The 22,815-nt window shown below is 37.3% G+C and overlaps 2 protein-coding genes across 6 annotated transcripts in view; one reads left to right on the top strand and one right to left on the bottom strand.

Annotated features, from left to right (window-relative positions):
• The window catches only part of stard8 (StAR-related lipid transfer (START) domain containing 8), a 64,884-nt gene extending 62,794 nt beyond the window's left edge, over window positions 1-2,090 (top strand). For 2 of the 5 annotated variants that reach the window (XM_051109493.1, XM_051109491.1), the window contains 2 exons: window positions 315-491; window positions 580-2,088. In XM_051109493.1, the coding sequence (XP_050965450.1) occupies window positions 315-491; window positions 580-697 (295 nt within the window). In that variant the 3' untranslated portion in view covers window positions 698-2,088. Of the gene's footprint in view, window positions 1-314; window positions 492-579 lie in introns of all 5 variants that reach the window. The other 3 variants (XM_051109492.1, XM_051109494.1, XM_051109495.1) reach the window with 3 other exon arrangements.
• A 5,795-nt stretch (window positions 2,091-7,885) lies between these two features.
• Window positions 7,886-22,815, bottom strand: part of rxfp2l (relaxin family peptide receptor 2, like) — a 44,258-nt gene continuing 29,328 nt past the window's right edge. The window contains exons 14-18 of the mRNA XM_051109504.1: window positions 21,112-21,183; window positions 18,133-18,362; window positions 12,970-13,380; window positions 10,043-10,255; window positions 7,886-8,810 (exon numbers count right to left, since the gene is read on the bottom strand). Coding sequence (XP_050965461.1) covers window positions 8,671-8,810; window positions 10,043-10,255; window positions 12,970-13,380; window positions 18,133-18,362; window positions 21,112-21,183 — 1,066 coding nt within the window. The 3' untranslated portion in view covers window positions 7,886-8,670. The remainder of the gene's footprint in view (window positions 8,811-10,042; window positions 10,256-12,969; window positions 13,381-18,132; window positions 18,363-21,111; window positions 21,184-22,815) is intronic.

Genomic DNA, 22,815 nt, shown 5'->3' with positions numbered 1-22,815 from the left:
TTGTGAAACTGTGAAAGAGACCTGGCGTGCAAGAGTGCGATTGAATCAGCAGTTTCAGTCTCAATATCACTCCAGCAAGGACTGAACTGAGCTGTCGGTACACTCGAATCACAGTGTTTGCATTTTGACTGGTTATAGTCAGGTAAACACCACACAGCAGCGTTGTGTCACCATTCGCTTATCAACTGGAAACATGCATCTCCAGTTCTCCTGGCTGAAAATGGGGTCTGGCTCCAGAATGTGAATTATTCAGGTGGAAATGGGGGTACTAGGGTTATGACCCACTGATCTAAATGTAGCATTTTGCGTTGCAGACGGTGGTGTAATGATCTTCCAAAAGGAGTGTGTGTTCTTGTGTCCTCCTCTGTGGATCATGATAACGTCCAGCTGGAGGCAGGATTACGGGCTGTGCTTTTGACATCACGCATCTTTATTGAGCCATGTGGAATGGGACGGTCCCGCCTCACACATTACTGCAGAGCTGATCTACGGTAAAACAAGTCTCTACAATATACTGAACAAAAACAGCTTGTGTTAAGGTCTGTCGTCATTTTAACCTTACGTGTTTTTGTCCCACAGGGGGCGCTCTCCTGATTGGTATAACAAAGTGTTCGGTCATCTGTGTGCAATGGAGGTTGCGAGAATACGCAGTTCTTTCCCTGTTCTGTCAGCACGAGGACCTGAGACCAAACTTTGAACCCACTCGGGTTAAATCTAAGACTGTTTTGTATGAGAAAGAATGAAAGTTCTGAAAGCACAAGTATAAAACCAGGATGGCCGCGCAAGTCAGAAGGTGGAAAAGTAAGAATAGTACAGAATGTTGCAAACTGGTTTATTAATGAGAATGAATACGGAATGAATGAAAAAGAAGTCAGTACTGTGTAGAATAGTAGTTGGACTATGCAAAAAAACAAACCCGTTGTGGTTTTAAAAGCCATGGATGATTAATGTGAAAAAGCTCAAGCTCACAATCATACTGTTGACGTTGCGTCTAATCTTGTATGTGTGTTTTCTTTGTGAGAGTGTTCGTGTTAAGCAGTGTGTGTCGATAGACATCTGTTACGCCTTAAAGTCTTTGTCTAATAATCCGGTGTGGTCTGTCAGACAACTCATTCGTTCTCAGGGTAAATATAAATAAGTTTTGCTTTTTTACTTGCACAGGAATTTTGCCATGTGGCACTGATAATAACCAGCTGGCAAAGAGAAACAGACAATCACCAAACATCATAAAACACGTGGCCTGTTGTTATAAGCTCCCTGTGTATTTTGCATTCTGTACATTATCAGTCCAACACGAGAGACTCCGTGGTGTTGTTGAGCAGATATGACACCCTCTCCACTGATACAGCAATTGATAATCTAATATATGCAGGCCAAATTGAATCAGTCTGACAATTTTCTACATCAGTTATATTTGTGACCTCAATCTCTTTCTTCCTTTTCTACTACCCCTCCTTTTCTTATTTATTTGCGTCAGCCATTTGCATGTGGCAAACTTCATTTGTGAAGTTTTAATAACTTAAGGTCTGCATGGAATCCATGGGAATGATATTCAAGAGACTTTAATACAGCTTTACTTTTGTACTCTACGTTCTCTAAAGCTAAAGATAATTTTTGCGACACAATTAGATGATTCTCTTTCTTATTACTGTTCTTAATTGTCCTTAAGTGCCTTTGAGTGACTAAAGAGAAACGTGTCTTATATTTGTCATTAAATCTGTGCTGTTTCACCAGGGCATTATGTAATATCAGTATTTTATTTATTTAAAAGTATAACTGCATGTATGTTGTTTTAAGCATTCTGCCTCAGTGAAATGGTTCAAGTGATCATTTTTATATGTGCGTTTTATGATGTACAGAGCTGTGGTCCATTTACCCATATTGTTTATTTTATTGTTTCAAGTTGTCTTTTATTGAATGATTATTCAGTGTTAAACACAGATGTCATTTTCTAATGTTGATTTGATTATTTCATTTTCAGACGTACTCTCTTGTGTATCGTGCCAATTTAGCTTCCAGTGCAATTAGAATAAAGGAGCCCTTCCAAAAAAAGTTTCAGTGTTTCTTTGTACACACGAAGGTGTTAAGTCTGAGAACAGAATTTAATTCAACTAACAGGTGTCTTACGGTGTGCTGCAATCCATTTAAACCACATTGGTGTCCTGCTGGCACAAGGTATTGTAGGACATCTAAGGACACAGGTTTGGTTGGCAAACATGTCTGTAAATGTATTTTAAGGCAGGTGATGGAGAACTCCCATTTATACAAGCTGCTTTTCTACAGTATTCATTCCAAATTTGTTTGATTGATACAGAGTAATTACTGCATCTGAGTCACAGTCTGTGGGCTGACAGCCTGCTCCTTCGCAGTGAAAACTCCTCGTGAGCTGTCATTTCTCTGGGGAGATAAAGTGCTCCTTATTTTTTGCCTCGTTAATTATTAAAGTGTCTAAAATTGGCCAATTATGCTGTGCTGACGGCCTAACAGGCGACAGTTCCCGGGCACCTTTTAATGTTAGATGAGAGAAATGTTTTTGGAATGGTCAGAAAATACAATACACAATGGATGGGGTTTTTAAAGGAAATTTTGTTTGTGTCGAATAGAGACATTTCAGGCTCTGTCAACTACAGTTTTTTGATTGCATCAGCAGACCATTTTGTCATTACAAGTGCTGTAAGTGATTTTTTTTTTTTTTTTTTGACTTTTTTTTATGGAATTTCGTTTAGAAAACTATATTTCCTGGAAGTTATCACTGAAATAATTGTCACTGCCAACTCTGACTGTTTCTCTAGTTTCTGTAAACATGGAAAAATAAAGTGGCTGTCTGTTGCTATCGGATTCTTTAGCCAATCACAATGTATTTGTGGCATTCTCTGCCTGTCAACTATTTGGCGCGCTTTTAGTATGTAGTCCATATATGGGGCATCGGAAGCTTGGTGAACTTGCAGCGTTTTTAATGAGCTATGAGGCGAAACGACTCACGTTTTGAATTGTCACCGCATACACAGCTAAAAGTCCTTAAATAATAGTCGACAGTGGCAACACAAAGAAGAATGTTCCATCGCTAGAAGGAGCTGGGAGTTTTAACGCGCTTGAAAATGATTTACGTCTGCTTAACAGGTAGGCCTAAATATATACAGTTAGTTAAAGCTGCAGGGTTACGAGTGGAGCGTTTTTACACTCGGTGGAAGCTGTGAAAAGGCTGACATCGCTTATAACTAGCGCCTTTAACCAGACTAACCAGAGCCACTGAGAACGAGAGTTGCGTCAAGCTTTTGATCTCACCGTCAGGCGCTCACGTGGTTTAACAAGTCCGGGCTTTCAACCTCTTTGAATAGGTTTAAGTGGGACTGATAGCCGCAACTACTATTTGCAATAATTTTCTGGTAACATGAACACGAAACGATCATCAGTAGCATTTAGGGAAAAATGAGAGACGGCTTCGGCAGTTCTTCTGTGTTTATTTTTAACATAATGGAGCGGTTTTTTTACGACGCATCATCAGTCGGCCATATTGGCGGCACTGAATGTAAACAATGCCAATGAACCTAACGAAACTCGCATATTTTGCTGATTATTGCTGCTGAAAACGATCAATTATTGTCATATTTTGGGGAGTACTAATCAAGGGACCGGGAAAAACCTTTGGAGTACTATAGACTGCCAAAAGTCTTAACAAATAAAGGGGAATGCCAAAAACTGAGGAACAAAATGCGTTTGTGATTGGCCAAACTAAACCAGGATTTCGAGGGCAAGAATCGTGACGTTCTTATTTCCGGTCAGGTACGTGAAATATAAGGCTAATATCTTAATTAATACTGCTCGTACATATCTTTACTACGTGTTAACTTCAGTTTGTCAAAATATTGTGCCTTTTCCTGCTTACTAAGTCATTCTCTATATAATTTAGCAGTTTTCACGCATTTGTTCCGTGGTTTAGGCAGAATGTATTAGCAGAACAACGTATTAAGTAGTACATTTACTGTGCAATCCATGCTCTTTTTTTTTTTTTTTTTTTTTTTTACATCTGAGTATCGCCGTTATGGCTGCGCATGCGGGTAACCCTCTGTACACGTACAGTATGTATGCATTAAAGGAGAGGTTCACTTCCAGAACGAAAATTAACAGATAATTTACTTACCCCTTGTCATCCAAGATGTTGATGTCTTTCTTCAGTCATAAAGAAATTGTGTTTCTTGGGGAAAACATTTCAGGACTGTTCTCCATCTATGGTGCCTGTGAGTTTGAACTTAGAAAATGCAGTTTATATGCACCTTCAAAGGGCTCTAAATGATCCCAGCCGAGGAACAAGGGTCTTATCTAGTGAAATGATTTATCTAATTGGTTATTTAAAAATAAGTACAATTTATATACTCTTTAAAGTCAAATGTTTGTCTTGTTTAGCTCTGCGATGTGCATGCATACTGTGTGTAATCCGGGTCAATACAGTTAGGGTATGTCAAAAAACACCCATCTCATTTTCTCCTCCGACTTCAAAATCGTTCTACATTGCTGTTCTCTTTTCTTTGCACGTTCACTTTGTAAACGCTGGGTCGGTACTTCTGCAGCGACATAGGGCGATTTTGAAGTTGGAAGAGAAAATGAGATGGAATTTTTTCGACATACCCTAACTGTATTGACCCAGATTACATACAGTACGCATACACATCGCAGAGCTAGACAAGATTTTGAGATTTGAGGTTAAAAAGGATATAAATTCTAAACTTTCTTAGAAAATAACCGATCGTTTCGCTAGCTAAGACCCTTCTTCATAGGCTGTGATCGTTTAGAGCCTTTTGAAGCTGCATTTAAACTGCATTTTTGAAGTTCAAACTCATGGGCACCATAGAAGTCCACTATATGGAGAACATTCCTGACATGTTTTCCTTAAGAAACATAATTTCTTTACGACTGAAGAAAGACATGAACATCTTGGATGACAAGGGGGTGAGTAAATTGTAAATTTTTGTTCTGGAAGTGAACTTCTCCTTAAATAGTTTTCCTATTGCTTCTGTGGTCATAACTGCTCACACCCTGTTACCTTATTTTAAAACATTTACATAAGCGTGCACAACACTTGAATATCAATGAGCACAAACAACTGCTTGGTTTAACCCAAGACACAAGTTTGGTCAGTAGTTAAGGGAAAGGGTAGAGGAGTTTTTTTTTTAATGGTTAGTCTTTATAGAAACTATTTGACCTTCAACAGAGAAAGAAAGATGGAAGCAAGCAGGCCATGAAAAGCATAAAAGAGTTCAAAAATAGGCATTGCAGTGTTTCAACACAACAGTAGAGAGAAAAGGACAGCTGGGCACCTGGCCATAAGTGCTCGATAAACTTCACTGGATGGCGACTGCTCAAAACGTCCTCAGACACTTGTGCAAGAAGCACAGAATCAAATTCTGATCCATAAAATGGTAGATAAAACATTCAAACTTTATGCCCTGAAGTACTGCTACAGTTACCGTATGTATTTGGCCATTGGCATGATTTCTGTCAAGTGCATTGAATTTGAAATGAAATAATGAGTATGGACTTATGGTACAAACTCTAAGCTTAAATATGTGGGTATTTATGAATGTATCAGTTGAACCATGTAGTAATTATGGCCATTTGACAGACTGCCATTTTTAGAGATCCAACATTTATTGCAGTAGTTCCTCTTCATATAAATAAAATAATCAATTTAGATTTGGTTGAAGATTCTTTGAATTTGATGAACAAATAATACCCTCATACTGGAGCTGAAAGTCTGCAACACCTAATTATTATTGTTTCAAATCAGTTCCAGAATAATAACCAAAAATTGAGTGTAATTAGAATTTAACAAGCTTTTAGCTATCTAAACAATAACAAAAGCTGGCTACATAAAATATCACTACTAACTAGATTCATGAGAGGTCAGTAAATACAATAAATGTCCAAAAAAAAAACAACTCATCAACTTACCAGCAAGTGTGCTTGTTGCTCATTTTCCCAGTAGCTCTGCTTTAACCAGGATCATTTTCCTAAACATATTTTTTTTTTATCTTGTTTTCCATTAAAAATATTTAAAAATCTATTAAATGACGAATTCACAAGGACCATTGCCTGCTTGAGGAAGGCATTTACCTATTAACCTAGGATATCCTAGATGAGGGTTTCCCAATTCAAAGTGACTTTGGATAACGATGCATGTGCTAAATTTAGAAGAATATAATGTAACGTCCTATTGATCACCTGCCTAGAAACCAAAGCGGTTTCCTGTTCTTTCAAGCAGCTTGGCTCAAAGCTATTCACAGGCCAGTGGTCTTTTGAAGAGCAATTAATTTCCTTGTTCTTTTGTGCTTCCTCCTCCGTGTTATCTCCTGCTACAGATTACAGTGTAACACATAGAAGGAATATAGATTCATTTGACTCCCTTTTGAAAAATTCCCTTTAGCACTTGATGTGGCAGGTGGCAATGCATTCTGCAAGTTTTATTCACAGGGTCACAGATGAGGTTGGTTTTTGATTTACTGCGATGTTTTCGCACTCTCTCGCTCTCTTTCTCTCTTTCGCACCGTCTCCTTTTCTCTCTTCAGTCTTGATTGTGTCTCATCTGCTGTATCGATTAGATAAATAGATTGTCTGATAGCTTGGCTGGCTCAGGTGATAGAAAGAATCACTTAGGTCACATTTCAGGCCTGTTAAAAAAGATTTCTTGTAACATTCTGTTTTTTATGTCAGAATATACCTGAATCAATGTGAGATGCAGGATTATTTTTGTAACTGGATCAAATGTAGCATTAGCTGTTACTGATACAGCATTATAAGCATTACCCTACATTTTTTAACCAAAATACACAGACGAAGAGCTAATCGCGGGTGACTTTGATTACGCAATGCGTGAAGACACATATGCACATCTCAGAGCTAGTGCAGGACGAGCATTTTTTGTTAAAAAGTATATCATTTTTAATTAAAAAAATTTTTTTTTTTAGATTAGACCCTTATTCCTCGTCTGGGATCGTGTAGAGCCCTTTGAAGCTGCATTGAATGTGCAATTTGAACCTTCAACCCGTTGATCCCAGTTGAAGTCCACTATATGGAGAGAAATGTTTTCCTCAAAAACCTTAATTTCTTTTCAACTGAAGAAAGAAAAAATGATGAATTATCAGGAAATTTTAATTCTGGAAGTAATCCTTTATCATTGGTGGACTTGTAAAATGGTGTGTATTGACATCGTTCTGCGGGTAAAACAAGATACCTTCTGATGTTCACTCCTGCTTATTTCGCACTGTAACTAGTAAAGAGATGATCGATCGCTGATGCAGCTACAGTGATCCGTCAGGACACATTAAAGAGCCACAGAACAGTATTTATAGTTTGAAAGCTGAGACTTTGTTTTATACCAAAAGTAACCTGTTCTGTCTTGTCTGTCGGCATGTTGTCAGTTTCGTCTTTGCTCCGCAATGTATTTTTCACTGCGTGAGAACATGATGTGTAGCGTTTTCCTGCCTACACCAGGAGACTCTGGAATGGGCTTCAGCATACCAATAGTCTGGAAATTGGATGGATGAAGCTGTATATTCCAATCTGTTTTTGAGTTATGACTGTGAAATAATCCAACCCTGATCAAACACAGAAAGTTAGATCAGACCTTATGCTGTCTGACTTTGTGAAAGTAAAAAAGTCTAGCTTTGGCATGCTGTTTAGGACTGTGCAGCCCAGGGAGATCAATGAACGTCTTTATTCAGTAAAGCTGCTCTCTGATAATTAAGCCTATCCTAAATCTTTCTTAAAAGACATTCTTTAAAAGCTGATTTAGTGGTAAGATACGTCAGAGCAAAGGAACAAGTGCTGCCAAACCAAACCAGTGCAATGAAATGTAATGAAATAATTATCATTTATTGATTGCAATTATTTGGATGTTACATTCATTTTACATATTGTAGACAACTGACAAATTACAGAAGATAAATGAAAGCCGTGAGATTAATAAATAATAGACTCGCACAATAAATTCATGTAATCTTAATAACAGCAATCTGGAACAAATTTGTCATTTTATGCGAACGTGAACACCATAATGATCTGGATTTCTTTGTATTTTTTTTTCACGGATGGAGTGCTGTGATTCATTTTAGTGTGATCTTTGATTGTGAAATCTTTTTATATCCATTTCTTCTCCTCCAGCTTAAAGTTTTTGGTCTATCTGGACATTTTCTGTCCTGACTGTATGCAACTGTCTCTTTGTTTTCCAAACACATCCACACAAGCTCACAAAAATGCAATTAAATCAGTCGGAAAGGTTCCAATCCTCAGCCCGCCGGGGCCGTCTAACGAAACGAACCGTCCTGAACCGTTTCCTGCCTGCATCTTCTGACAAGTCTATATGCCAGTTGAAGTTTCTTAGATTTGCGTGTATGTCATTTCTTTGTTTTTTTCACATAAGGCTTGGTTTTACATATTAATTGCATAAGCATACATTGTTTATGATGGTCTGCTGGTTAATGTTGCCGTCTGTGCTCTCATTACTTCAACCCTACAGGCTCTTAAGCCTTATTAGCTTGTGCTGAGGATGAGAGCACCTCATGTATGTGTGTGTGTGTGTGTGTGTGGTCATTATACTGTCATCTATTAACTTTTAATTCCACATGGAATATTAATCTCAGAGCATGTGCATAGTGTGCATAGTGTGCGTTTGTGTCAGTTGGTCTGCTGGCAGCGATATTTCAAACACTGTTTGAGTCTCTGCTGAAAGGCGCTGGTTGTGATAGTGTACAGGATGGGGTTCAGGGCGCTGTTTATGGGAAGGATAAAAATCACCACCCACAGAATGATGGTACCTGGAGGAGACAGAGAGAGAGAGAAAAGAAAGTGCAGATTAAACCGTATTGTCCAAGGGAAGAACTGCAAAGCCATTCTAGCTGATAAGCGTTCATGTGTGCTCATGGCAGTTGAATGTCTAATCCTCTCTGCACCCGCAGCTTCAGCTTCTCGGCCATCTACTAATCAAAATGTGCCTGTCGGCTCAGACTGGCTACTTGCATAACTTGTTTGGTAAATGGCAGTTGTCAACAGACTTTTGCAAGGAATAAACCGTTATATCTGGATTCAGGCTTAAAATTCAGGATTTAGGAAAACAATGAAATTGGCTCACTGTGTCTCAATTAAGTCAACTGTTTAACGATCAATACTCATTGATCAAAAGTAATGTGAATATTAAGAGATGTATAATGCCCCTAGAAAAGATAGCATACTAGCTAAAATATTACAAATAAAATGTTCTCTCAAATTGTGCCACTTTTTATTGATTTTAAGAACAAAATGCCTCTAGATAAGATTGATTCTCCTAAAATAATCTGAAATGATTTATCTGTACCACACAGCATATGCTAACCTGTATCAGCCCCTCTTTAAAAGATACACTAGTATTACCTAGTACCTTTACTCTCAGAAACAACTGTGCAAGGCACATTAAAATAGTCCATGTGGTTCAACTGTAATGTCATGAAGGTACAAGAATACTTTGTGTGTGCAAAAAAAGACTTTAGTTTCTTCTTTTCTGTGACAGTCTTTGATGCACATTCACAAGAGAAAAAATCTAAAAAAGCTTAATTTGTGTTCTGAAAATGTTTTTCTGACAGTGTTTGATATGTAATTTTCGTGGATTTATGTGTGTTTAATTGTCAGTCCTTGAGCTGCAGTTTATTTTTATTTATAGTTGTGTAAATTTGTCCACAAAGCAAAAAACAAAATCAATATTTACTGCAGTGGAGGCCAGATCTGAATGTAAAGCTCTGTAAATCCTCCTCTATCCATCAAACATCCACAAGAACAAACCAGGGGAACTGTAGTTTATTAACTAGAACGCAGGTTGAGAGAAAGCAGTGATACATGGGTTTCATTTCACCATGGTATAATATTAATGAGTCGCCTCATTAAGATCATTAGCTAATGTGCAGCCAAACTGCAGTCACGGCAATTATTAAGTGAGTTAAGTGACACATTTATATCCTGTCGGCGTGTTCTTTCACACATATTAGCTTGTAATATGTGATCACACGTGTTCGCTTACCTGCGATCTGTACTCTTAGTAGTGATAGTATCTTCAAGAGGAAGATGGGGATCCAGCACATGGCATCAGTGAACACAATGAAGAAAAATCGCTTTGCAATAGTGACTTCTCGATCAAATACTGTTTGACGCGCTGTCTTCGCCGTCTTCTGGACGGAGTAAAACATACTGGAGTAGGAGAATACAATCATCACGAAAGCCAGCAGATTCAGACCTGCCAGAGAAACACATACATCTTTAGTAAAATCAAGTGAAATGTGTTCAACTAAATAAGCTATTCAACAAATGTTAATTTGACTATTAAAGTTTATGAGGTATTTTACCAATTTAGTCTTTTTATACATTAGCCACATATATTGTTGGAATTTTTTTCTTTTTTCTTTGGGTTTTTGAGCTTTGGAAGCCTTTTTTAGGGGTTCAAGCACGTAGTTCGGAAATTGCTTTTATGGATTTTAATAACAAAACACAAGAAACAGGTGAATAAAGACTGACAATCACTGTTTAATGTTCAGAAATTATTATTTCAAAAAATGTAAAGAATTTTGGCTTGTTTATGTGTCTCGTGTTCTATGAGAGCTGTGTTTGGAGGGAGGGGAGTGTTTTTTTTGAATGTCTGAATGCGTTTCGTCCATTTGCACACATTGTTTTGAACTATACTGTATGTGTGTTGCGATCAGGGCCGTCCCATGCATGGTTGCGATGTGTTCATTGTGAAACTCAAAAATTAGATTATTTTTAATTCTTAAAACACGCCATTATTTAATTTGAAAAAGTTAATAATTTTATTTTATTGATAAAATATTTTATATTTTTTTCATTCAATCAGATAACATTTTAAGCTGTCATATGGTCATGTTATAACGTGCTCCTCACATGTTACAATGTACCCCACCTACAGGGCATGTTGTCACATTTCCCTTCCTTTCTTTTGAGGTAAATAATGTAAAATGTATACACTGTAATTATGAAACAAAGTGACATATTTGTACTAGACAAGTGTGAAATTAATGTGGAATAAAAATTATACTCTGAACCCCACGTGGATTTTCACAAACTGAGAAATTCATAAAGTGTTAGGTTGTGCCCTACGCTCCCCTACTCACACTGTCTATAACAGGGGTGCCCAAACAAGCCTTGGTGATGTTGTAGACCAGGGGTGCCCAAACTCGGTCTTGGAGGGCCAGTGTCCTGCAGAGTTTAGCTCCAACCCCAATTAAACACACCTGAACCAGCTAACCAAGTTCTTACTAGGCATACTAGAAACTTCCCCACAGGTGTGTTGAAGTTGAGGTAAGTTGGAGCTAAACTTTTCAGGACACTGGCCCTCCAGGACCGAGTTTGTGCACCCCGGTCTACAACATCACCAAGGCTCGTCCCAGTCGGCCTTACGGGGGTGCTACAGTGATCAAAAGAACAAAATGGCTCAGAACTCTTAAACCATTTGTCGCAGGCTCAAGCGTCTTATGGCTCATGCTGGACAAAACCATTCCTCGGATTTGTCCGTCACCAGAATTTTCGGGTGTTTTGTATTTTTTGAAAAACCTACTTTTGCAAACTAGTCCTAGGTTTTTCACCTGATCGGAACCAAACCAGTGCAAGAAGATTCTCTGGAGAGTGCGAATCTCTGCCGCAAATGGATGCCAAAATGTGTCAGAAAGTGGCAGGGCTGCCTTTACTTAACGGCTATAACTTTTGAACAGATATCTTTGCCAAACTCACAATGCATATGTAAGAGCCAAATCTGAGGTCATATGCCTATCGACATGAAAACTGGTATGCACAGTCTTAGTCCAAAGTGCCACAAGTGGCTATAAGGACATTTGCGTATCCAAAAAAGCATGGCCTCCATACGCTGATAAGCACCTATTAGACAAGCATAACGGAGGTTGAACCGAAAACTCGGAATAAAACTCTGTAGGCCTGTTTGACTCACGGCTGTAAAGGTCTGTGAGAAATTTGAAAGAAATCGGTTACTGGGGGGAGATATCGCATTTTTAAGGGTGTAAACAATTGTATATTATGTGGTTTTTCAAAAAAAAAAATACTTTTGCGAACTGGTCTTAGGTTTTCATTCAATCTGGAAAAAAACACTGTAGTACAATTCTCTGGACTTTCTAGGTCAATAATTAAAAAATATTTATATTGAAATCTGCCCTTTGGGAAGCTATAACGGCACCTGTCCAAATATACCCAAAAGCCTATAAAGCCTAAACGAAAACCTGGGAGCACATTTGACAACCATGCAAAGTTTTATGGAGATCAGACCACAGCTGGCACTATAACAGTCATAAACATTAAAAAACATATTTCTATAGCAAAATTTTATTTGCGAAAAATGCTTTTATAAATCATTGATTTAGGTGGTTACAGGCTTGCTAAATAATATGTAATGTCTTTTTTTCGTATGTGCTTAAATGCCAAAAAGTGCTTGAACCCCAGTAATAACTATATTATTTTTTATATACATTTGAACATTTATTTTAAGAAAACAGACTTGTTTTATTAGGTTTTAAACACATTTTGAATCAAGTTTTCTTAAATGACTATGGGGAAATTAAAAATACTTTTTCAACTTAATTCATTATGTGTTCTCTGAAAACAAGTCGTAATATTTTACACAAAAGTGCTTAATCACATCTTCAGGATGTTTAGACACTTTTGTTAAAAAAAACGAGAAAAATAGTGACTGCAGACCTTTTTTTTCAGTGCAGTTGCAACCAAGGAGAATCTCTTTCTGAGTTAAGTTTATTAAAAAAGAGCATGGTTGAATCAATGGGGAAATGCAGTAAAATTGTTAGATAACCCTGGAAAAGCCCAATACAAACCTAAGTCACCTCCAGGGAATGACACAAATTCACACACTGGCTTATTCAGGTCGCAAACATACACAGTTCAAAATTTACACACTCCACTGCTCTCCGCTCTCACCGAGAAAAATGGCTGTAGAATAGCATCTGGCACCAGGTTTCTCTGTCTGGTCTGAGTGAAGAGGGAAACACACTCCGTTCCGCCCATAGAAATTCCCAAATGTCTGTTTATCCCAGAAGGGAATAACGGCAATGATAAATCCTAGCAACCAGATGAAGGTCAGTGAGCACAAGGTCTGTTTTCGTCCGGCACGGTAATGTTGGAATGGGAAGACGATGCACAGGTACTTCTCTAGTGTCATGTAGGTCAACATCATGACGGATACCTCAGTGGACAACATAGCCAGAGAGCCTATCAACTGGCAGGACAGGCTCTCCATCCATATCTGAGCGTGACGGTTGTACTCGCCGCAGTACTTAATGTCAAAGGCACCGATGAAAAGCAGATACACACCCATGAGACAGTCTGCACCTATTAGAGATAAACAAATCCATCTTAATATATGGTTTAACATCTGTTCATCAATTTATCTATTCATTCATCCTCTTTCCATTAACCTGTCCATGCATCCATCCGGCACATGCATTTAGGTGTTATTGTTAAAGAGATAGTTCACCCAAAAATGATAATTCTGTCAGTAATTACTCACCCTCATCTCATTCCAAACCTGCAAGACTTTCATTCATCTTCGGAACACAAATTCAGATATTTTTAATGAAATCTGAGAGCTTTCTGACCCTGCATAGACAGCAACCAGTCAAGTCCAACCTGATCTCATGACGAAAACGTACCTGTGGGAAATTTTACGCAAAACGCAAAATACGTACTGCCATGTGAGTTTTGTGACGTATTAGATGTGAAATGTCCACTAAGTGGTGCTAAAAGAGTATTTGTTGTTTGTATGTTTTATGTGATATTGGTTTTGTACGCGTCACCACAGTTCTGACTTGAAATGTCCATTGAGTGGTGCTATAACTCGTTTTAAAATAACGTACCATCTGCACTACCCCTAAACTTACCAGACAGTATGAACAAAAGCAAATGTGACATAAAAGCTCAATCCCAAGCATGCCATTTTAGCTTGTTTTTCGATCTCTCATCTTTCAGCTCTTTCATCGCGAGTCATGTTTTTCACAAGATTCATACCCATGGATTCCGCAGCCAAAGTCCAATTCTGTGCCGGGTGAGCTACCAAGCAAGCTTGCTACATCCAGAAAGCAAAACATATGGAGCTCATAACTCGATTACAACGAGTTAAAACGATTACAAGTGCTCACTGTTTTACCACCTCTAGTGTTCATTTCTGTTGGAAAATTCAGTGATATGTATTTATTGGTATGTATTTCGTGTCTTGTGAAAAATTCCCACAAGTATGTTTTTGTCATGAGATCAGGTAGTTCAAGCCCCAGAAAGGTAATTAAAATAGTCCATGTGACTTCAGTCGTATTTTTATGAAACTACAAGAATACGCTTTGTGCACAAAGAAAACAAAAATAACAACTTTATTCAACAGTTCTTCTCCGTGTCAGTCTCCACCGTGCATTTGCATTGACATGGAAGAGAAAGGTATTCTCATAGCTTTATACAATTTCGGTTGAACTACTAATGTCACACATTTTAACAATGTCTATACCTCCTTTCTGGACCTTGAGCATGGTAGTTGCATTGCTGTCTATGCAGGGTCAGAAAGCTCTCGGATTTCATCAGAAATATCCTAATTTGTGTCCCTACGTTTTTGGGTGAACTATCCCTTTTAACTAAGACTATTACAATTTTTTAGGTATTTTTCAGTATTCATAATCAGTCATGTTCTATTGCATCCTGCTATATTTACTTCCAGGGTGTGTAGTCAGGCCAGTTTGTGTATTATTTATTTATTTATTTTTTGCAGTTCACTCTATTTGTGTGTCCCAAAAACCTGCAGAGCAGTTGATTCAGCTAATAATTAAGAAGCACCAAATCACCCACACACTTTCATTCACTGCACTCCCTCCAAATCATTTTCTTTCCGTCACAGATGTCTCTCTCCACTTCGGTTTTCATTCATCAAATTCAGGGCCTCCGAGATGAGATATTTCTGTGAATGGGTTTTTGCAAGTAAGCATGAATATGGTGTTATTCTAGTCCTAACTGAATAAGTAAGGCCTACAGAGACAGCTAGACCCCCCTCCCACTTCCACCACCACTACTAAACACATTCCAGCCAATGTCACTCAGTGGGGAAACTCCAGAGCTTGGAGAAACACACCGCAAACTCTTACCTCTCTCTGCATGTCTCTCATCTGAGGGGGTGGCAGGTTTTGATAATTTAAGAGAGCGACGTGTCCTTTCAACTCTATGTGAGTTAAAAAAAACTTCACCTATCCAGCCATCTGTTCATCCATCCATCTCTTTTCAGCCCCCTGTCTGCTATCTTTCTCCATCACTGAGACACAGATTAGTCCTCAGACTCTGATCCCCAGCTGAACAGCTCTAGATATCGCAAGCCGATCCAACCTTTTCTAATAAAACTTTCCATTTCTGTTGTTGAATGAAAATGTGTATGCGTGTCCAGGTATGAGTCGTTGTGTTGCAGTGTGCGTCATGTGTCAGTGAGGTCGTACACAAGTCAGCAAGCTCTCTTTGTGTGTGTCTAAAGATACCGACTGTTGTAATTATTTATCTGCCCAGTGGGCGGGAAAGAGTGTGTGTGTTTTGATGTTTATTAAAAGCTTGTGATACTGCATAGATGTATAATTTAGTGAGTTTCAGAGCAATGTGTTGATGTGTATAATTAGCAGAGTGTGTATAATGGCACGTGTGTGTGTAAATGTTGCAATTAGAGGGAACTACGACCCTTTAAGCCTGTTTGTCTGACGCCTGTGAACTTCCAAAATTAGACCCTGCATTCACAGGCTGCCATTTCAAAAAGCAAACAAACAGCTTTTCATTAATTTTGATTCACTTTACATAGATAGATGATTATGTCAATGCAAGATTAAATAATTGATTTAATCAGGTCAGGTATGTGTATTACCATTGTAAATGGTAATACACATACCTGACCTGATTAATCAATGTTATGCCAAAATACAGCTGAGGTCAAAAGTTTACATACACCTTGCAGAATCTGCTAATTGTTAATTATGTTTACCAAAATAAGAGGGATCATACAAAATGCATGTTATTTTTTTATTTATTACTGACCTGAATAAGATATTTCACATAAAAGATGTTTACATATAGTTCAATTTATAAAAATGACCCTGTTCAAAAGTTTACATATGCTTGATTCTTAATACTGTGTTGTTACCTGAATGAGCTGGGGGTTTTTTTGTTTTTGTTTAGTGATAGTTCATGAGTCCCTTGTTTGTCCTGAACAGTTCAAGTGCTTGATGTTCTTCAGAAAAATCCTTCAGGTCCCACAAATTCTTTGGTTTTTCAGCATTTTTTTGAACCCTTTCCAACAATGACTGTATGATTTGAAGATCCATATTTTCATGCTGAGCACAACTGAGGGACTCATATGACTTCTTGAATTTGAAGATCAGGGTAAATTTGACTTATTTTGTCTTCTGGGAAAGATGCAAGTTTTTCTGTAGCTACTGAAGGGCAGTACTAAATGAAAAAATACAATATTTAGGCAAAATAAGAAAAATGTACACATCTTTATTCTGTTCAAAAGTTTACAACCCTGGCTCTTAATGCATAGTTTTTCCTTCTGGAGCATCAGTTAGCGTTTGAACCTTCTGTAATAGTTGCATACGAGTTCCTCAGTTGTCCTCAGTGTGAAAAGATGGATCTCAAAGTCATACAGTCATTGTTGGAAAGGGTTCAAATACACAAAAATGCTGAAAAACCAAAGAATTTGTGGGAACTGAAGGATTTTTCTGAAAAACAGCAGAAAGTTTAACTGTTTAGGACAAACAAGGGACTCAAGAACAAATATCACTAAACAAAAACAAAACACACAGCTGTAGATCATTCAGGTAACAACACAGTATTAAGAACCAAGGGTCGTTCCAAACCCGTAAGACCTTCGTTCATCTTCGGAACACAAATTCAATTATTTTTGATGAAATCCGAGAGCTTTCTGACCCTGCAACTGAAGTGTTCCCAGACCCAGACAAGAATATTTTTGTGTGCAAAGAAAACAAAAATAACAACTTTATTCAACAATTCTTCTTCCCCAAGTCACCATCTGCCGCCATTATCGAGTGTACTCAAGAATGGTGCTCTCAAGAATGGTGCTCTCAATAATGGCGGCAGATGGTGACGTGGGGAAGAAGAGTTGTTCAATTAAGTCATTATTTTTGTTTGCTTTGGCCACAATTTTTTTTTTCGTAGCTTTATAACATTATGGTTGAACCACTGATGTCACATGGACTATTTTACTGATGTCCTTACTACCTTTCTGGGCCTTGAATGTGGTAGTTGCGTTGCTGTCTATGCAGGGTCAGAAAGCTCTCGGATTTCATCAAAAATATCTTAATTTGTGTTCTGAAAATGAACGAAGGTCTTACAGTTTTGGAACGGCATGAGGGTGAAAAATTAATGACAGAATTTTCATTTTTGGGTGAACTATCCCTTTAAATTGTTTAAGGGACAAACTTCTATTCATCCTAAAAAGGCAGCACAACTGTTTTCAATATTAATAAAATCATTTAATAATGTAAATAAATGTTTCTTAAACAGCAAATTAGCATATTACAATGATTTCTGAAGGATCACTGACAATGGCTGCTGAAAATTCAGGTTTAGGAATAAATGAAATTTGAGTATACAATATTATTAATATATAATACTATTAAAATGTAATGATATTTCACAATATTACTGTTTTGACTGTATTTTTAATCAAATGAATGCAACCCTGGTGAGCATTTGAGAATTTTTATAAAAAATTTATATTAATAGCCTCATTCTGGTCTAGAAAGTCTTTCATGTTCCATTCAATTCCTGATGGATAAAACTTGGTCTACATCTATTCTCTGATTTGAAGTATTACAGATTTAAAATGGGCTGTGAATGCTGTTTCATGCTGACTTTAGGTGTTTTAGTTGATTCTATTGTGGAAGTGTATAAATGTCACTCTTTATCTGATGTAGTCAGACAACTGCTTTGAGTCCAAAAGTTTTTATCTCACTTTCTAATGCATGAAATTGATTTGGACTGATTGATCATTTGTGCTTCACTGTGCTTGAGTGGGAGCTACATGTTAGTTTTGATGTACTGTGGACTCACAACAAAGGGATTTGATGGCCATGGTGTGATGTTGATTCTCTGAAGCAATACAGGACCGCAGACAGATGACGAAGATGTTTCCGAAGCAAATGATGAAGGCGACGACCCAGACAAACACGCGCAGAATGATGTTTGCCAGCAGATTCTCAAAAGATGAGATTCCGTCTGTGTTTGGTTTGCAGCTTCGCACGTTTGGAGAATATCCACAGAATTCAAAACGCTTAAAATAACTGAAATGATCCAACACATTAATGATAAAAAAAGAGAACAGAAAAGCAAAGTTGTTTTACACACAATTGCACATTTCATCAAAAATCACATAATGGAATTTTTCATTTGAAAAAGGAAATTCTTTCATCATTTACTCATGTCACATGTCTTTCCAAACCTGTATGACTTCAGTCCACTTCTGTCCACATCGATTCATTCATATTTCCAATGATGGAGGTACCATTATGAAGTCAAACGGTTGCACTCCGTGAGCTTCTGCCGCTACCTGTTGCTATTTTTACTGCAAAACTCGAAAAATAAAATACTGATACGATGACCGCAGCTACTGAAAGAGCTTACAGGTGGTGATGGATATAAGGCTTAAACCAAATGCTGTACCATTTATTTTTCCTTACAAGGAGCCTCATTCATGAAACACTTTTTTTTGTTCTTGTTCTGATGTAAACTTTCGAATTAATGAAAATGTTCGCATTTTCAAAACGTTAGATGGTACGAAAGAAATGTACACCTGCACCTTACCACAAGGAAACGGTGTGTAAAACGTTCTGTGTTCTTGTGGCAAACTGAATTTTGATGCACTGCATTATAATTACAAGTTCATTTGCCCTTGACCTCTTTTTGAATTTTTTTTTTTTATAGCCGAGTTCATAACTATAAAACAGTGCGCTCTCCACTGTCACGCTTACTTTCCTACTTGTACAACGACTGCCTACAACAATGGAGAAGTCAATATTACTGGTTACTGCTTTTTTATATTTAGTAAAATTCTTAAAAATGAGATACTAGTAATATGTTGCCACCATGGATATTCCAAATCAACTTAAAGCAACTTAAAGCGTCTCAGCTGGAAAAACGCTGTGTCAACAAACGTTCTCAAACTCCACCAGCTGGTCGTTTTAAGAAGAGTACCTTACATATTTTCAGCTGGCTAAAAACTCTTTGGTAGACACACATTATTGAATTTTTATTGTTAGGCATATGGCCTATTAGCCTTTTTTGCATTTATGCAGTATACTGGAGCCAAACCTGAGAAAGTAGACCAGAATATTCCACTGCGTTCCTGGACACGCAATTTGCGTAGCTGTAATTAATAGGCGGGGATTATGCTAAATTGGAATCAGAGTGCACGAGTGCACTATTTACGATTGATTGGAATTCATTAACATACACATGATTAACTATCAAATCGGACGTTTATGAAGCATTTGTGAATCCGGAGGAGAGTTTTCGGGAAGGTCTGTTTTACGCGCGAATTACTCAGAATTTACTCATATATTTACTCAAGTTTCATGAATGAGGCCCAAGGAGTCTAAATGACCCCGGATATCGAGTGAAATTAACACTGAGAAACTTTTTCAGTAGCTGCGGCATCATGACAAGCGTCGGCATGTTTAAATCCTGCCAGGACGGCATCTAGCGTTTCTTGTCTCTGCCGTTTGTAAGCTCTTTCAGTAGCTGTGGTCTAATAAAAGCCTCAAAGGCATCAGGGCTAAAGTGGAGAGAACAAAGACGCGGGTCTTTAAGAAGTTTTATTCCTCCACAATCATCTTCCCATTCTTTTCTCTTCTTCTTATCGCTAGGAAAGCAGTGAAGACTTACATAGCTTCTCTTATTGCCCTTTGACTGAAAATTACAATCAACAGTCGCACAATGTCACACCGCATCAGTATTTTATTTTCCGAGCTGTGTTGTGGTAAAAATAGCAACAGATAGTGCCAGTAGCTTACAGCCATTTCACGTCATCGAAATGATGGCGCCCCCCACAGTCCAAAATATGTATAAAACGATGTGGATTATTTAAATAATGTAAGTCTTTCATGGGTTTTCTACTACCTATTTCAGTAAAAGACATCATTTACTTTATATTCAGCCATACAATTCTTTAAAACGTGCATTCACTACAGCACATGCAAACAGTTCTGTTCACATTTACGCCTCATCAAACTCATCAACAGGTTTGTAAAATGCAGAGCTAACCTTCTATTACTGTCACAGTCTGCTAGAGTGGGCCTGTCTCAGATCAAAAGTGAATTTCTAGCGCGGCTCATATCTGTAAAGTAACGACTCCGAAAACCTCATCTCCACATCAAAGTGTGGACAGGTTCAGCATAAGGTTCAGCGCTCTAAAGACTTCAGTGCAGCATCTCTCCTAGGCACACGGTGCCTCCTTTGTTCGGCGCTGGTGTGGAGGGGACTGATTCCTCATAAAGAAATGATGGCATTCCATTTAAAAATCTCTCTGAAGACCTACACTCTTCTACTTTTTTTTATTTCATTTTCATTTTCCCGGAGGGGAACGCATCTGTTCTGGAGATATTAAATTTGATGGAAAAAAAAAGTTAAAGATAGAGCGGAGAGAGGTGCTGTAATCTTGTCACCTGTAAAAAAATCAGGAGTTCAAGTTGAGCTTTATTTACCAGAGAGTTAGACTTTTCAAATGCAGTAGTCATTCACTCTCCGACTGACAGCTCTTGGGCCAGCTTACATTCAACAGTAACAACCTCTCTCTGTATCTCGCTCAGAGGGCGTGCTATGTGACTTACTGGCTTAATGGAGGTTTTTGTTGTGTTTGTTTTGACTCATGAGAGACTATGGAGTACAAGGAATTTGAGCGCAAATGTGAAAGTCTGGAGCATACTGATAACTCTCTATAGAGGGCACACAAGTGCAACAACATATAAAAATAAAAATACGAAAATACAGAACAAAAGATTATATAAATCTCATTGGATATTTCAGTATGCTTACATGTGAGTGAGGTTAGTTAGGGGTCGGAACATCCTGATGCTGATGTTGGGGATCTCTACCTCTTCCATACTCCTGCACACAGAATAGACAGATGCACATTTTACCTTCATCAGGTGTTTTTTTTTTTATCCAGAATAAAAGTACGTTTTCAAAGCAAATAAAACGGAGAACTGTAAGCCAGGAAAGCCAGCTGAATAATTACTGGCATAATGCCCAGAAAAATATCAATGAATGCAGATACATGAACAAACACAAAGGCTGGTAAATACTGCAGTTCTGAACATGATTCTCACTAAACAGCTTATCTACATTTGTGGACTCCAAAACATTCACTGTGATTCTAGGATTTTCCTACAGTCAAGATAATTAGCTTTTATATATGCCCAAATGTCTCTTTGGTTGTTAATAACACACAATCAACCAGAAATATTTTTTTTTAATTCTGAAATGAGTATAGTCTTTTTTTTCTACCAGGGGCAATTCTTCTTTTTCGGCAGCAGTTCTATCTCTGTGAGGGTATTTTTTTCTAACCATATAAAACTTTCATTTACATCAAATATTTAAAACACATACACTACCAGTCAAAAGTTTTTGAACGGTAAGATTTTTAATGTCTTTTTTTAAGAATTCTCTTTTGCTCACCAAGCCTGCATTTATTTGATCCAAAATACAGCAAAGCAATACTATTGTGAAATATTTTACTATTTAAAATAACTGCTTTATATTTGAATATATTTTAAAATGTAATTCATTCCTGTGATCAAAGCTACATTTTCAGCATCATTACCCCAGTCTTCAATGTCACATGATTCTTCAGAAATCATTCTAATATGCTGATTTGATGTTCAAGAAACATTTATTATTTTTATCAATATTTAAAACAGTTGAGTACATTTTTTCAGGATTCTTTGACAAATAGAAAGATCCAAAGATCAGCATTTATCTTAAATGAAATAGTTTTACAACATTATGGAAGAAATTATAGAAATTAATACTTTTATTCAGCAAGGATGTTTTGGACTGATCTAAAGTGATGATAAAGACATTTATAATGTTACAAAAGATTTCTATTAAAGATAAATGCTGTTCTTCTTTCTTTTTCTATTCATCAAAAAAACCTGAAAAAAATCTACTCATCTGTTTTCAACATGATAATAATAACAAATGTTTTTTGAGCAGCAAATCAGAATATCAGAATGACTTCTGAAGGATCATGTGACTGGAGTAATGATGCTAAAAATTCAGCTTTGAAATAAATTACATTTTATATCATTTTATAAAATATCTTCAAATAGAAAATAGTTATTTTCAACAGTAAAACTGTTTCAATATTTTTATTATTTTTCTGTTTTTGCTGTACTTCGGAACAAATAAATGCAGGCTTGGTGAGCAGAAGAGACTTTAAAAAACATTAGAAATCTTACTCTTCAAAAACCTTTGACTAGTAGTGTACTGAACTTGACAGGCCTAAAATAGAATGCATATTCATTCAAATTAAATATAGTACAACATCAGTATAGAATATACCATCAAATACTAAAACACTGAGGAATTCAGGGGCATTTTCCAGTTGCTTTCTGTTGCTTTTTTTTTTATAAAGCCTGGTAATTGTTAATTTCTGACCATAGTCAGCAGAACTCACTGGGGATCGAAATAGTGAATGGACTTGTGAGAAGAGAACTGCAGCATAGAAATAAAAGCCTT

The sequence above is a fragment of the Labeo rohita genome, chromosome 5 (assembly GCF_022985175.1).
Source record: "Labeo rohita strain BAU-BD-2019 chromosome 5, IGBB_LRoh.1.0, whole genome shotgun sequence".
NCBI classification, from domain to species: Eukaryota; Metazoa; Chordata; class Actinopteri; order Cypriniformes; family Cyprinidae; genus Labeo; species Labeo rohita.
Note: the sequence above shows the minus strand (reverse complement) of the source record. Positions and strands in the feature narration are given on the sequence as shown.